Source organism: Oncorhynchus nerka, linkage group LG18 (genome assembly GCF_034236695.1).
Source record: "Oncorhynchus nerka isolate Pitt River linkage group LG18, Oner_Uvic_2.0, whole genome shotgun sequence".
In the NCBI taxonomy this organism is placed as follows: Eukaryota; Metazoa; Chordata; class Actinopteri; order Salmoniformes; family Salmonidae; genus Oncorhynchus; species Oncorhynchus nerka.
Genome location: NC_088413.1, coordinates 54,254,210 through 54,270,198, shown reverse-complemented (window position 1 = coordinate 54,270,198; position 15,989 = coordinate 54,254,210). Strand labels below are relative to the sequence as shown.

At 41.0% G+C, this 15,989-nt stretch overlaps 2 protein-coding genes across 2 annotated transcripts; both read right to left on the bottom strand.

Moving 5' to 3' along the window:
• Positions 1-3,276: 3,276 nt before the first annotated feature.
• Positions 3,277-5,246, bottom strand: grxcr1b (glutaredoxin and cysteine rich domain containing 1 b). Its single transcript, XM_029688691.2, has 2 exons — positions 4,692-5,246; positions 3,277-4,327 (listed from the first exon to the last, which is right to left on the bottom strand). Exons 1-2 carry the CDS (start codon positions 5,118-5,120, stop codon positions 4,262-4,264), a joined length of 495 nt encoding a protein of 164 aa, XP_029544551.1. The 5' UTR covers positions 5,121-5,246; the 3' UTR covers positions 3,277-4,261.
• A 4,338-nt stretch (positions 5,247-9,584) lies between these two features.
• LOC115146108 (ornithine decarboxylase 1) lies at positions 9,585-14,937 on the bottom strand. Its single transcript, XM_029687914.2, has 10 exons — positions 14,735-14,937; positions 12,825-12,974; positions 12,484-12,617; positions 12,189-12,362; positions 11,905-12,077; positions 11,581-11,797; positions 11,222-11,468; positions 10,977-11,092; positions 10,673-10,887; positions 9,585-10,544 (listed from the first exon to the last, which is right to left on the bottom strand). The coding sequence occupies exons 3-10, from the start codon at positions 12,577-12,579 to the stop codon at positions 10,412-10,414; spliced, it is 1,371 nt and encodes a 456-aa protein (XP_029543774.1). The 5' UTR covers positions 12,580-12,617; positions 12,825-12,974; positions 14,735-14,937; the 3' UTR covers positions 9,585-10,411.
• Positions 14,938-15,989: the final 1,052 nt, after the last annotated feature.

The following is a 15,989-nucleotide window of genomic DNA, read 5'->3' as shown; positions in this document are numbered from 1 at the left end:
CGCTGTTTACTTCTAAGATCACTTTAGCACCGCCCTAAAAACCCGATTCAAATGTGGCACAAACCTCCAAATAGGTATGTAATGACACATTATATAAACTCTTTATAGTGTTTTATTTACATTTTAGAGGCGATAAGGTGATAAGTTGGACAGATCGAGTGAAAAAAAGCAATTTTCCCACACATCTCTCCTTCTCACTATCACGCATTAGTTTCGCTTCCCCACCCGCCATTTTTAAAAAGGCCCGACGGGGCTCATTGCCTACTTGAATTATGCAGAAATGGGCAGCATTTAGGTCATGTAATTGATTCTGTTGGAAAGGGGAGAAATTGTGCTTTACAATGGTATTGACATTACAGTTGATCTGGAAGTATTACGTTTTTGGGGCACTAAAATAAGGGCAATTGTATGGACCAATGCGATGTACGAGTTTACGTTAATTTATCTCCAGCTGATACTAGGTTTAGCAAGGTAGCTAGCTAGTTAGCTGGACTTGGTTGTTTTTCATATGTAGAACAAAATGTAAATGTATTACTACCTTGTAAATGTATGAATGCTAATCCACTGTTACCCCTTTTTTTTAAATTATTATATATTTTTTATTTTAAGTAAGCAGCTTTGCCCACAGGGAAATCATATGACTGTCTAAACCATGTTGAGCCAGAAACATCCGATTTAAGCTGTTTAAAAATCCTTCAAAATAAGAGCCATGTAAACAGTGGAAATGGTTAATTCTGTTCAGTAGCACCCAGTATCCAAAACCATTGCATTTCTGCAACTGGCTTAATTTGCGTAAGACATATTACTATACCTAGAAAAAGGAGTGAAAATAGAGAATAGGAAATTAAGAAATAGATTCGATAGAAAGTGGGCTACTTAGTCTACTTCTCTGGGGTTATCATGCCCCCAGCTCAAATAGAGGAAACTATTTACACATTTGTACATCCCCCACACAGACTTCAAATGTTCTCTCTCCCCTGACAACATAACAGGAGGTCTTGCTCAGAATTTACCTCAAGGTTTGAAATCTGAACTCAATAAGGCAATCCCAGTAACTAATTATGATCTGGCCTTAGCAGTTTGAGTGAAACCTGCTGTTTGAATATCTGGCATGCCTTTTCTGCTGTAGTGTCAGTATAATATTGACCAAAGAATGAAGCGCAATAGGCCATCTATTTGGATGAGGATGAGTAAGTACAGTTAAAGTACAGTTAACGATGGTCATTATGGCCAAACAGTTCTATTTTTGTTTCATCAAACCAGAGGACATTTCTCCAAAAAGTACAATCTTTGCCCCCATGTGCAGTTGCACACCGTAGTCTGGCTTTTTTATGGTGGTTTTTGAGCAGTGGCTTCTTCTTTGCTGAGTGGCCTTTCAGGTTATGTCAATATAGGACTCGTTTTACTGTGGATATAGATACTTTTGTACCTGTTTCCTCCAGCATCTTCACAGGGTTCTTTACTGTTGTTCTGGGATTGATTTGCACTTTTCGCACCAACGTACGTTCATCTCTAGGAGACAGAAAGCGTCTCCTTCCTGAGCGGTATGATGGCTGCGTGGTCTCATGGTGTTTATACTTGCGTACTAATGTTAGTACAGATTAACGCAGTATCTTCAGACATTTGGAAATTGCTTGTGGAGTTGTGGAGGTCTACAATTGATTTTCTAAGGTCTTGGCTGAATTATTTTGATTTTCCCATGATGTCAAGCAAAGAGGCACTGAGTTTGAAGGTAGGCCTTGAATTACATCCATAAGTACACCTCCAATTGACTCAAATTATGTCAATCAGCCTGTCAGAAGCTTCTAAAGCCATGACATCATTTTCTGGAATTTTCCAAGCTGTTTAAAGGCACAGTCAACTTAGTGTATGTAAACTTCTGACCCACTGGAATTGTGATACAGTGAATTATAAGTGAAATAATCTGTTTGTAAACAATTGTTGGAAAAAGTTACTTGTGTCATGCACAAAGTAGATGTCCTAACCGACTTGCCAAAACTATAGTTTGTTAACAAGACATTTGTGGAGTGGTTGAAAAACGAGTTTTAATGACTCCAACCTAAGTGTATGTAAACTTCTGACTTCAAATGTAGGTCTTCTCATCTTCACATCTGCTTTTATTCATATGATGTGTATTTGTGCAGAGATTGGCATGAATTTTGAGCACATATGGCAGAAGACGTTGACAGTGCTGAACCCTATGATCCCAGCAGATGGCAGCATCATGAATGAGACCGACCTGACCCTATTCTGTTCTGTATCGCTCTGGGTGTCACTTTACTCATGGTGAAGAACCTCCCCAGCAGCTTATGTCCACGTGTGTGTGTGTGTTGCATGTTTTCACAGCCCAAGTCATCATGATTTACTATTCAGATAAAAAATATTTGTAGCTTTGCTGTATGTAACTGTGCATGTATTGTACTGAAAGTGTACTGTAACAAAATGTATTTACTCTTTATATAGGCAGGCAAATCCCACTTTGGCTATGTCTATGGGATCAGTACCATCGGCTGTATGATGATCTATACCCTGTTGACCCTGATGGGTTCCCTGACTGTGTCCTATGGCTGTGTAGCCAGCGTGCTGGGCTACCGCCTCCTCCCCACTGTGGCACTATCTGCATTTGCAGCCGTCTTTCCCCTACAGCGAGTAGGCCTTTCCAGTCCAAAAACAATTAAAAGGTTGCCTAAATAATATTGTGTAGAAAAACACAGTTTGCTCATCTTGATTTATGTTCTGTCATGTCCTTTGTTCTGTCAAATATGACTTTTGATTTACGTCCAGAGGGATCATCGGAACGACCCTGGCCTTGCTGGTGATTGGCTGGTGCAGTCTCTCAGCTTCCAAGATCTTCATCTCCACCCTGGCTATGGAGGGTCAGCAGCTGTTGTTAGCGTACCCCTGTGCCCTGCTCTATGGAGTCTTTGCCTTGCTAACAGTGTTCTGAAGGCCACTACTGTCACTGACTGTCAACAGAGATCCAATTTCTGAAGCACTACATTGGGCAATACATGTCTGGTATGGGTGTCAGTCTGGTATTGAGTTATAGTTATATATGGAGTTTTGTTTGTTGAATTCCTATATTTAAAAAAAAAATGAGGCTCAGTTTTTCCATAGGAATTACTTTACATTGTGAAAAATGTCATCTGGGTGTGTAATTGGTTGACATTTGTGCATTGGAATGTGCCAATAAATGGAATTTGAAATGTTACATTGTGTCAAAATGCAACACTGACTTCAATTGAAATTATGGAACTAACGAACACCATGTTGAAAAGCTATAAAACTTTATTTAAGATTGATTTTAACAGTATAATTCACTGTATCTTGTGTCTTAAAAAGCATACATTCAGGATATGAAAAAACATACATTGAGAATAACATATTTGGGGCGGCAGGTGGTTAGAGCGTTGGACCAGTAACCAAAAGGTTCCAAGATCGAATTCCCTAGCTGACAAGGTAAAAATCTGTTGTTCTTCCCCTGAACATGGCACTTAACCCACTGTTCCTAGGACGTCATTGAAAATAAGAATTTGTTCTAAATGGACTTGCCTAGTTAAATAAAGGTACAAATATATATATATTTCATCTGGAAAATTAAAGAAAAAGCTAGAATTATTACCCGTGTATAAACGTACAAACCTACATGGTTCTTAGTCTTCAAAATACAATAGCGCAAGAGCATGGTTAAGCATGGTTTTACTATATGAAGAATGCATTGTTCTTCCAAGAATACAGTCTTAAATGATTTAATCTAATTTACACTCACAAAGCAGACCACTTACAAAAACATTTAACCTTAGAAAGTATTTATAAACATCAGCAAATAAATATTATGCTCCATTCTGATAACTTTTCCTTGGTGAAGTACGTTTGTAACTTTGAGTGAAAGTGTTTTTTTTCACTGATCAAAAACAGATTTGTAGGACATTAAGATTTTTATTTTGAATTCATCCATTCAATAGCACATGTCCAATACAGGGTTTGGCATAGCTGATTTACACAGCCTCTAGAATAATGGTGTATTTGGAGGATTAGTCTGTTCATAACTATAGGGTTTGGATCTCTACTATATTGGATTTAGGATTGCTTGATTATTCCCTATTATCTCAACCATTCAGGTCATAAATCATAAGGGACCAGGAGGAGTAATTGAGACACTGGGCCTAGTGTGACTGTCCCTGAAGTAAATACATAAACACAAATCTTGAAGACCAAAGGTTGTGTGTTATAATAGCCAGCAGAGTCAGTAGACCCAGTCTCAGTTCCCATCATCTTTTTCCCATGGTATTTTTTTCAGATGAGGTCGGCTGCCACGCAGGTTACCCTTCAAGACGGCAGGTAGAGAAAGAAACAGATAAATGCTGTTGTAAGTACTGTAACAATGTGTACCTTCATTGTAGTTACCCTGTAATTGCATAGGTATTAGGAACACACTGTAAAGTGTGACTAGAAAGTTGAATTGTTATAAAAGGGGAATTTTACTGAAACAATTTTTTCATATATTATTAATTTAGTCCGCTTTTTATACATTGACGTTTTATACTGCTTTCAAGTCTCCTGATGCCCTAAATCAAGCATGATCCAAAAGTCTCATGATGAAGTGTTTTGACATTGTGTGACTTTTCCCTAAAGTAAACACAAGTCTGCTAGGATAGCTATGAGGAATATAACGTTGTTAAATTACTCACTGTATACACGTTGGAGAGGTTGGAAAGGTTGTTGAACAGCGCTTGACCTGCACTGACTTTGTTCTTCACACCACGTACAGTCCCATTCTTGCTGCAGATATTAATGCGCTTGTTGCTAAAGAGCAGCTCATTTTTGGTGCTAGCGTACATAAGCAGGTCATCCGGATCACTCCCACAATCATCCGGCGCTGTGCCCACCAGCCCACACAGATGCCCATTTGCCTCACTGGTTGGTGGGGAGCTCACCTGCTCGCTCTCCGAGTTGCTGGTGCAGTCCGAGTCAACCGAGTCTGTCACTGAGCCACACAATGTCAATGTGCCATCCTTGAAAACCTCAGTTAAAATGCGACCACTGTTTGCAGATGCCACCCGAAACCTTACAGTTCTCTGAGCCTTTTCTTTGTCTTGTCTTGAGGTTGTGCCCTCCATTAGAACGCAAGAGGGTGTTTTACATGTTTTACATGGTCAACATCTCTCTTTCAGTGAAGTAAAATGCATTCTTGTAAGATTAAGCCATACCCTTCTGCTATTGTTAATTTTCATTGACATGTCAAATCTAAGTCCAAAATGGTCTGAGTAAGAAACCTAGACACCAAAATGGTTAATAATTAATGAAGTTCTGCCATGGTAACAGTTAAAACAGGCAAACAGTAAACTGATATCCCCATGATGCATAATTAATTAATTGATTGGTCAAATATGACCAAATAGGCAACCATAGTTGAGAGGTCACTGCAGATCAACAACCCACCAGTTCTTGTGCCCAGTGTCATACCTCCACAATCTCTCATCAGATGAAAGCTTCAGCAACTTTGAGGACCTATTATAATGTTATCAAGCATGCGCCTGTTGTATAGGAGCATCCCTTTTATTGTAGCAAGAGCAGGTTCTGTTAAAAAGGGAAGAGCGGAATCTTTCCTCAAGGCCTTGATAAAATATTTCCCAACTAAAACTTTGCTGTCATCGACATAAAATCACACAGTCTGTCTGGGTGAACCAACTACAGCCAACGTAAGAGCACAGAGTTTGGTAATAGAATCTAGTGTAATATACGTTTTTGTCAAATATTTATTGTAGATTATCTCTGTAATTTGAATACCAAAAGTGACCCTATTGTCCTGCGGAAAAACCCAAACACACGTGTCTACCGGTGTCTCCCACCTACATTCTACCAGCAAGAATAAACCAGACGTAGAAGGAATAAGGTCGTGACCACAGCGATTTCACTTCAAAATAAAAGTCTCGCAATGAAGATGGTAAAAAATAATACAATGGTCGACAATTCATAACATTTTTGTGAGCAAATGTATTTTGCAAATTAATTTTGTTTAACAATATGGAAAAAGGAAAACAGTTAATCACCTTTACAAATAATATTATAGCATTGACATTATTGTTAACAGCATTAAAAGTAAGGATTACTAGATAGTTATCATGGTAACAGCAGTAATACAAATAACAAAACATGATTTATCTACTGTTAATAATAATAGTAATAACAATATTAATAATATAATTATAATAATCAACTTTAGAAAACACTTTTAAATCCCTTTGTTAATTAGCCCATTCGTATTGCACAATGTTCAGTATGTTTTAAAAATTGAACATACATATTGCACCATACACAATTTCCTTCTGTATGTTGTGTCACAGTAAAAGGGGGTTCCATTCTACTGAGCACTTCTATTTTTCAAATCCATAGAGTTTACACCCAGAGGAGCATCGCTGCTCATTCTACAAACAATATGTTTATTCAAAAAAGAATACCTAAAGGGGTCCTAAAATTCTAAATCAAATAGCTAAATGATCCATGGTATGACCATCTGAAAACAATTCCATATGTTAGCTTAGTACCCCTACTTTGATGCTAATTAGCATTTTTGAATCTGAGAGTAAATAGAGCCGAATATATTGATAAAAGTCACCTTGTCCAATTGAGATTTACATAGTTATCAAACCGACACACCAGGGTAAGCCTACACAAAACACAGCCCTTATAATACGTGTTTTTAAAATCCCCTATGGGAAATGAATGGTGGAAAAACAATTGGAACCTTTTCCCTGATGTTGTTTTTGTACTTTTACCCCTTTTTCATGATATCCAACTGGTAGTTACAGTCTTGTCCAATCGCTGCAACTCCCCTACAAACTTCGGGAGAGGCGAAGGTCGAGAGCCATGCATCCTCCGAAACATGACCCTACCAAGCCGCATTGCTTCTTGACACACTGCTCACTTAATCCGGAAGCCAGCCGCACCAATGTGTCGGGCGAAACACAGTCTAGCTGGCGAACGAAGTCAGCTTGCAGGCACCCAGCCCGCCACAAAGAGACGCTAGAGCATGATGGGACAAGAATATCACGGCCGGCCAAACCCTCCTCTAATCTGGACCCCGCTGGGCCAAATGTGCGCCACCTCATGGGTCTCCTGGTCAAGGCCGGCTATGACATAGCATGGAACCTCGGCTTGTAGTGATGCCTCAAGCAATGCGATGCAGTGCCTTAGATCGCTGCGGCACTCAGGAGGCCCTTTTCACTGTTTGACCGCTAGGTTTTAAGAGTATTATGACACCTCCACCGTGTGGATCTATAGATAGCTGGCTGGCTATACATCATGTTACTCCCGTGACACTGCATGTAATATAAATCAAATGTTTTAAATGATTTATTCTAGAGTCACAGAAAAGGCAGAGAAAACACAAATATTGGATCTGGTAAGTCTACTAGCTAGCTACTTATCTGACTTACAATTAGTTAGCTAGCTAGTTTCCTAGCTACCTTGTGTTTTATAATGTTTTCTCTTTGCTACAGCCAGACAGCCTGGTACAGTCCAGAGCTGATATTGACGAGAACGACGAACCAGAGAAAGGTTGACATATCAGAGGTTGTTGTCAACTCTCAGCTGCCCTGCAGACCACGAAAGCGAAGATGAAAAGAGTGTAGAGGATAAAGAAGTGGAACAGCATCTCAGTTATGGCAAGTGAAAGTGTGAAAGTGCACACTGATTGAACCATAGTTTTGCTTGCAGATATATGAAATATTGGTTATGCAATGATTGTTGTTTGACTTTAAAACAGTCATGGAGTGCAAATCAGATCAGAATTTAAAATTAGAATTTTCTATTCTGCTTGATTTTATTAGGCAGTGACGGCAAGGAAGATGAGGAACATCAAGTATAAAAGACACCTGTCCACAACCTCAAACAGTCACACTCCAAACTCCACTATGGCCAAGACCAAAGAGCTGTCAAAGGACACCAGAAACAAAATTGTAGACCTGCACCAGGCTGGGAAGACTGAACCTGCAATAGGTAAGCAGCTTGGTTTGAAGAAATCAACTGTGGGAGCAATTATTAGGAAATGGAAGACATACAAGACCACTGATAATTTCCCTCGATCTGGGGCTCCACGCAAGATCTCACCCCGTGGGGTCAAAATGATCACAAGAACGGTGAGCAAAAATCCCAGAACCACACAGGGGGGACCTAGTGAATGACCTGCAGAGAGCTGGGACCAAAGTAACAAAGCCTACCATCAGTAACACACTACGTCGCCAGGGACTCAAATCCTGCAGTGCCAGACGTGTCCCCCTGCTTAAGCCAGTACATGTCCAGGCCCGTCTGAAGTTTGCTAGAGAGCATTTGGATGATCCAGAAGAAGATTGGGAGAATGTCATATGGTCAGATGAAACCAAAATATAACTTTTTGGTAAAAACTCAACTCGTTGTGTTTGGAGGACAAAGAATGCTGAGTTGCATCCAAAGAACACCATACCTACTGTGAAGCACGGGGGTGGAAACATCATGCTTTGGGGCTGTTTTTCTGCAAAGGGACCAGGACGACTGATCCGTGTAAAGGAAAGAATGAATGGGGCCATGTATCGTGGGATTTTGAGCAAAAACCTCCTTCCATCAGCAAGGGCATTGAAGATGAAACGTGGCTGGGTCTTTCAGAATGACAATGATCCCAAACACACCTCCTGGGCAACGAAGGAGTGGCTTCGTAAGAAGCATTTCAAGGTCCTGGAGTGGCCTAGCCAGTCTCCAGATCTCAACCCCATAGAAAATCTTTGGAGGGAGTTGAAAGCCCGTGTTGCCCAGCAACAGCCCCAAAACATCACTGCTCTAAGGATGTGCATGGAGGAATAGGCCAAAATACCAGCAACAATGTGTGAAAACCTTGTGAAGACTTACAGAAAACGTTTGACCTCTGTCATTGCAAACAAAGGTTATATAACAAAGTATTGAGAAACTTTTGTTATTGACCAAATACTTATTTTCCACCATAATTTGCAATTTTTTTAATTTTTTTTAATCCTACAATGTGATTTTCAAAAAAAAAAAATCTCATTTTGTCTGTCATAGTCGAAGTGTACCTATCATGAAAATTACAGGCCTCTCATCTTTAAGTGGGAGAACTTGCACAATTGGTGGCTGACTAAATACTTTTTTGCCCCACTGTATACCCCAGGACATTAGAAGCATTGTCAATTGAGTAATATGAAGTCGTGTTAACATTCTTATTCCAGGTTTCCACAAAGAATATGCCTATAACAGGCTCCATCTGCCAGGTTCTGGTGCAGCTCCCACGTCTTCCAAAGTAACAGCTTCATGGCCCAGGATGCAAGATACAGACACACTGTACCCTAGTCTCCGGGAGTATCCTACGATGGTTAATACATGATTCCATGTGTTATTTCATAGTTTTGATGTCGTCACCATTATTCTACAACGTAGGAAAAAGAAAAACCCTCGAGTCCCAACTTGACTGGTACTGTATATTATTAATAAGAGTGAATCACTTAACTACTGTAGTAATATCCGCACAGTGTTTAGTGTCCACCAATCTCTACCAAAAGGATACGGACTATACCCCCAGAAAGGACCACACAACATTCAACTCTGCACCTACACATTTTATTTTTAAAAAAATTACAAAATTAAAAAATGTTTCCATAGGAAAGTGATACAAATGTGCAATCCCATCTCCTGCGTATCCTTTTTAAAATGCATCGTCAATAGTAACAATTATTATTTGCATCATTAACTGACATACTACCTAGCAATAAAATACATTATAAAAATAAAAAAAATACAGAAAAGGAGAAGAGGGACAGTCTGCATGTTGAGTCCCTGCATTGAACAAAGGGTTCTGTATGAAAGAGGAGATTGGGGAAAATTAAATATCTGTAGCAGCCATTTCCTGGAGAAGTAAGTCGCCCTCAAACAGCCCCTTGAGTCATGAGATTGGGTTGTGGATTCAATTGAAACAGGGAGCCTTCTGGGAATTGGAGTTGACAAGAGAAAATCCCCTACGACACTCATGTAACATTTACATTGTCCTTTTGCAAATGCTCTCATCTAAAGCGATTTACGGTCAATGCAAATTAAGGTGTTTTGTGGCCCCTACTGGAATTGAACATACAACCTTTGTAGGCATAAGCCAATCGGAACCCTGTAACAGTATGACTCCAACCCTTCGAGATGTACCTTTAGTGATGTTTTAAGAGAGATTCAGCCTCAGCTCAGGATTAGATCTCAGTCTTTCATACAGAAAAGTGAGAAATGTGCGCTAACATGCCCCTCTCATTCTCCCATCAAGTAACTGGCCTTTCAACGGTATGAGTAAAAAATAAAAATTAAACAGGAAATTAATAATAACACAGAGTACTAGGCCAGTTGAGTGGCAGTGGGTATGTATGGGATTATGTTGGTGTTGTGTTTAGAGCACACAGGTCTGGCTAGACTTGGTGGGCAGCACCAGGCTGCTCTCATGGCCACAGCTGGATGTCACACAGGACGCATCCTCAACGGGAGTGGGCATCCCCTGGGCACAGATCTGCTGTATGCACTGCCTACACAGGGACAAGAGAAAACCAAAACGGATTTAAAATCAGAAAGAAGGTTGAGAATTGATGATCTCTGTATGGAGAGACGTTGCCACAATCACATTCTATTTCTCTCTACATTCCCAACAACTTACCAAGCTGTGCGGGACATGATGTAGTAGATGTCTGGCTTCTGGAAGCCGTTGAAGGTAGAGGACGCAGCCACAGTGTAGGCCCCCATATTCTCAAACAGCAGCCACTCTCCCACTTGCATATCCGGCAGAGTGCACACCTCAGCGATGCGATCCAGGCCGTCACAGGTTGGTCCCCAGATGCTACAGGGGTACATACGCTCATCTGGCTTTGGCTTCTGTAGACGGAAAATGCAAACAGGTTTTATGGACTAACTTTGTGAGAGTTAGTTTGGTTGAGTGAAATAAAGTGTGTTAATCAACTTACCTTGTGCAGGGTAGGCAAGGGGTGAGCATGGTCATATAGAATACAGTTGAAGGAGCCATAGACGCCATCGTTCACATAGTACATCAGAGTCCGGTCACTGATCCAATCGTCATCCTCTGTAGGGGCAGAGTTGTGTAAATTATAATGAAACTTGGCTCGCTATTACTTTGGATTGAGTGATGCAATTTTATGTGGCACGTCAGGCATTAACTACAAGTTTGCAGATTGAGTTAATTTGCTCATACCGTCAGAGGCAGACTGCTCGTTCATGATGACCTTCTTTGCGATGACGTTAACAGCTAGGGTGTAGGCAGAGGCCACATAGTAGCGGCCTGGCTCAGCAATGATCCGGATCCCAGAGTCGGCAGGGAAATACTTGTCCAGTGCTGGGTTGATAATGGCTGTGATCTCCTCAAACTTGAGCTTGGTATCCTCAGACCCAGGGAAACCGCCACCAATGTCCAAGAGGGTCATGTTGAAACCCACCTCAGCCTGCAGAAAAGAGAACCAACAAAGATGAGTTAGACCTACTTGAGGACCAACTGCAGGTTAAGGGTCCATTTATAAAATGTAGGTGATACGTTCCAAGCAGAAAGACACTCACCCCCATGTCAAAGACACAGCGGGCATCAGAGATGGCCTGGTTGTAGGTTTCTGGGTCAGTGCAGCCACTCCCCACGTGGAAGCTGACCCCGATAACGTCCAGGCCCAGTTCCATAGCCCTCTCCAGGAGACCCCGGCATGCCTTCATGGTGGCACCAAACTTGACACTGAGCTGGCAAACAGCCTTGGAATCATCTGTGGCAATGCGCAGGACTAGTCTGGGCAGGGAGAAAGAAAAGTTGGAGGTGCACTTTTCTAGAGTAGCCGGATAAGTTACTTACAAAACAAAGTGTGGCTAAAGAATAGCCGTGGAGATGTTTCTTACTTGGCATTGTCGTGGCACCGAGCCACCTTCATGAGCTCCACGTCGCTGTCGAAGGTCATCATCTGCACGCCGTGGGCAGAGGCATACTTGATCTGGGATACCTGCTTGCAAGGGTTGGCGTAGATGATCCTGCTAGCGTCCACACCCAGAGACTGAACAATCTGGATCTCAGTCTGATGGGACAAAAACAGACTGGGTCAGAACAGGACACACATTCACAGGGCAGCAGGGTCGGGGGTCAAGGCCATTTCAATAAAGCAGGAGATGTTTAGAATGAGACATACCTTGCTTGCACAGTCAAAGCCAGCGCCCAAGGAGGCCAAGGTCGTGACAACAGTCCGGCTGTCATTGCATTTGACAGCATAGAAGGGCGTTACGCGAGGCATGGCACGTGCCCATCGCATGTGCTTCTTCAGCACGTCACTCAAGTCGCACACGTAGAAGGCATCCTTATCATCCTGGAGAGGCAAAGACAAAGATGCAAGAGAATAAGAAATACATCGTGACAAATGCCTCATCAACAAGTCACTTCACATACCAAATGCATCAAAATCAGGGACAGCAGGAAGTTCTCATTACCGACATGGACATCTCATTGATCTTCTGCTCAACAATGTCACGGGCACAGAAGCCCTCCTCCAGGAAGGCAAAATCGGCAGGAGCGAAAGTGTTCATGGTCGCAGAATAACTTTTAGATTGGTCACAAAAGAAAACTGTGAAAAAAGTAGATCCGAGTTAAGACTGCTCATTATTATCTGGAACTGGAATGTGCCTAAATTACTAGCATAATTACTCCCAGAGCTACAGTACACCAATTACAACCAACCACAGTATTTCATAGGCATGTGCTGTTAACACCCATTCTAGAATATTATGACATGCATGTTGGAAATGACAGTGGATCGGAAAGCAACTCTTACCTGGACAAGAAAGAGTTGGAATTTGGCAAAGTAGTTTAATCAGGTGCAGAGCAGCCAAGGCGGTTCACCAGTGAAGTTGAAACCTTTCACATAACACTCTAGGCCGGGGCCTGCAGAGTAGCCAGTCTGCGCTTTCCTAAAGCGATTATTCTGCAAACAGTAAAATACAATTTGTAGCATAAAGAGGACAGTGTCATTTGCTGTGTTGAGTTTTATGGCTATTTCCTGCATTCAGTGTCAACCAGACCTATTATAATTTTTAGATAACAGTAACTGCTCCTCCTATAGTATTAACAGCAACAGTCTTATCCAGATGAATAAGCAATATACTTGCTTAAAGTTGCTTTAATGTATTATTGGTCACAATGAAGGATTTTTATGTTGAACAAGCACACCCTTGAGTAGTGCTTATACGGCATCCTTGGGACATCCCTCCCCAATCCTTACCCCAACCATTTTAAAATGTCAATTTCAATGGGTAAAGGGACTTCCCAATGATCCCGAATTGCAGACTCTTTAGTGCTACTAGCACAATATTTTCTCCCGCTCTCAAAGAGTAATGGCTAGAAATAATCCAGCGTGTCAAATAAACGTAAGATGTTATTTTTCGTAGCAGGTTGGGAGAACTGAGTTAGCAATTTGACAAAAGCTGGAACTCTTCTAGCCATGGCCCTCTCAAAGGGATAAAACAAAGACAGTACAATATGAAGACAGGCAGAAACTGCTTCTCCAATAAAAATCCACGATCACACTTGTAGGCGATGTCATGGTGACGTTGGCTAGCTAAAAGGCGCACAATGCTTCCCTGCCGAAACAATTCGTGCCTATATTATGATGACATTTGTTAGGTAGTTTTTTTCTCGGTTGTACATGCACATTTTTTCTTGGGGCAAGCCGAAGTCGGTAATTGGGCAACAGTAGAGTAGTCTATGACGTGTTTGTAATTCAATTAGAAACCACTCGTTGTCATGCAAATGTTTATCTCGAAAGAAAATAAACATTTTAGTTAGATGTAAAATTGAACGACATATTTATTGCGTTGTCCTGTGCCCAACAACCGAAAAAAACAAACATTACTGAAGTCCAAAACGAACAAAAACGTAACAATACGTTGCACAAACTGTGCAATGTGGACGCCTTTTTACCTTTAGCTCGTGTGCAAAAATACGTCATAGGGCACAACGGTCGCCTCACGCCGAACTGCGCGTGCGCAAGCCGCCAAGTCTAAGGCACTCCTTTGAATGAAAACGTGTCAATGCACGACTTTCACGCGGTAGGAGTAATAACATATTCAACTACTTAAGAAATTGAATCGAATCTAGGCTGTGCCTTTAGATTGACAAAATGAACAACTATGTAAGAATTTCTCACATTCCAAACCCTGGCCTGTTTCGCAGCAATCCCTGAAGTCTCGGGATAGAAACCCTGGGTCGTCACTAGTTACCACAGCCACAAAGTCATAAACCCCGCCCTTTCATTCAATGTACTTTCTTAACGAGTGGAAAACGAAAAGGACACGATCTTTATCGAAGTAGCCAACTACCATCAGTAGTTACTGGCAGTATGAATTTCAGCATAAAATACATTTACCAAGCGAACGTTACTGCAGCTAGCTTATGACGTTCCCGAGGTGTAAATCATACTCCAACCCAATCACTTCCATCAAGCAAAAACACCAAAATATATTAACGTCAGAAGATAGCGCTACGTAAAAAACGAGCTAACGTTACTACTTGAACAATATGGCATAACCATAACTCTAACGTTAACTTACTAGCTAGCTAAAAAATATTGACACGATTTGAATAAGCCAAATTGGATAGCTCATAATGAATACCGGTAGCCTAACTTACCAGTTTATAATAAATTAGGAAGTTGTGAAAAAGTAGAATAAATTAATGAAGGTTTACCTTAAAAAGCATTTACAAAGAGTGTGTCCATTAGACCAGAATCCTGGAAAAAAATTACTTGGTTTTCCCTTGTCAGACGAATCTGTCAAAGAACTGAATAACACTCTCCGTCTGAACTAAAAGTGCTCGCCTGTGTCTCGATACTGGCTGTATTTATAGAGGTGCCGTCTCCAAGACAACACGCCAGCTGAAACTGGCCTTCAGTCGACGTCGGATGGAACTGGTTTAGTCTTGTCACCGGCTCCATGTGCTCGTAGAGGAAGTAGGAGGAGGCAGATAAAGCCGGTTTTTACTAGACGGGATACTGCTTTTGTAGCCTGAGTACCAGTCTCTTTACCTTTACATACCACTCCCTGCCGCTCCTTCATGGCAATAACAAGGAGTGGAATGTTAGATAAAAAGACTGGTACTCAGACTATAGCTTTTGTGATTTGACTTTTCGTAGCAGGTTATGAGAATTAGGTTAAGTTTAGGAAAACAGTTAGGGTTTGCTAAAATGCATTAAAAAAAAAACTTTGTCGTAAATTTAACAAAATATTTATCCCTTCTAACCATGGCCATATAAAGCAATCTCTTCATTTACTGGCTCAATGCCTTTCAAATGTATAGCCTAAACCAAATTGTAAGATACTTTGCAGACTAATATAATTGAAACACAGCTGTTTTTAGTATTTCAATTGTACAACTTTAAACAGATTCTGAAGATGGTTTAGTCTTGGCTGCTATTGTGCCTTGAGCTAGAGAGCCACCAGGCAAACAAGAAAGCTTGCCAGGATCCAGTCAGCATCAGTTCCATAACTGATCTTCCCTTGTTCTGAAGATGTAAAATAATAAACCATTTTAAAAGTATTTTTCACATTTGCTTTTAGGGCAGTGTAATGACTAATTTGGCCAACCTTTCATGATTCAGGGGTGACATATTTTTTCTGAATCCTCTGGAATTCCTTATTTTCTGACATCACCTCTATCTGTCCTCACACTTTCATTTGAAAGTGGGTCAGATTTGGCATATCTGGACAGCATCCAAAGTCAAAGTGACACATGGGCTGGTTTCTCATACTGGTCAATGTACTATTAAGAACAATTCAGGGTTTTTCCAAGAGAAAAACATTTCTAAAGCAAATTCACTGAAGCATAGCTTACTATACATAGAGGCTGCCTGGTGAGTATGCCCAGAGTAGCAGCATCTTATGCTGGCTCAGTCCTGAATGCCCTGGTATTGATCCATCTAATCATTCAGTGACTGACTTGGTAT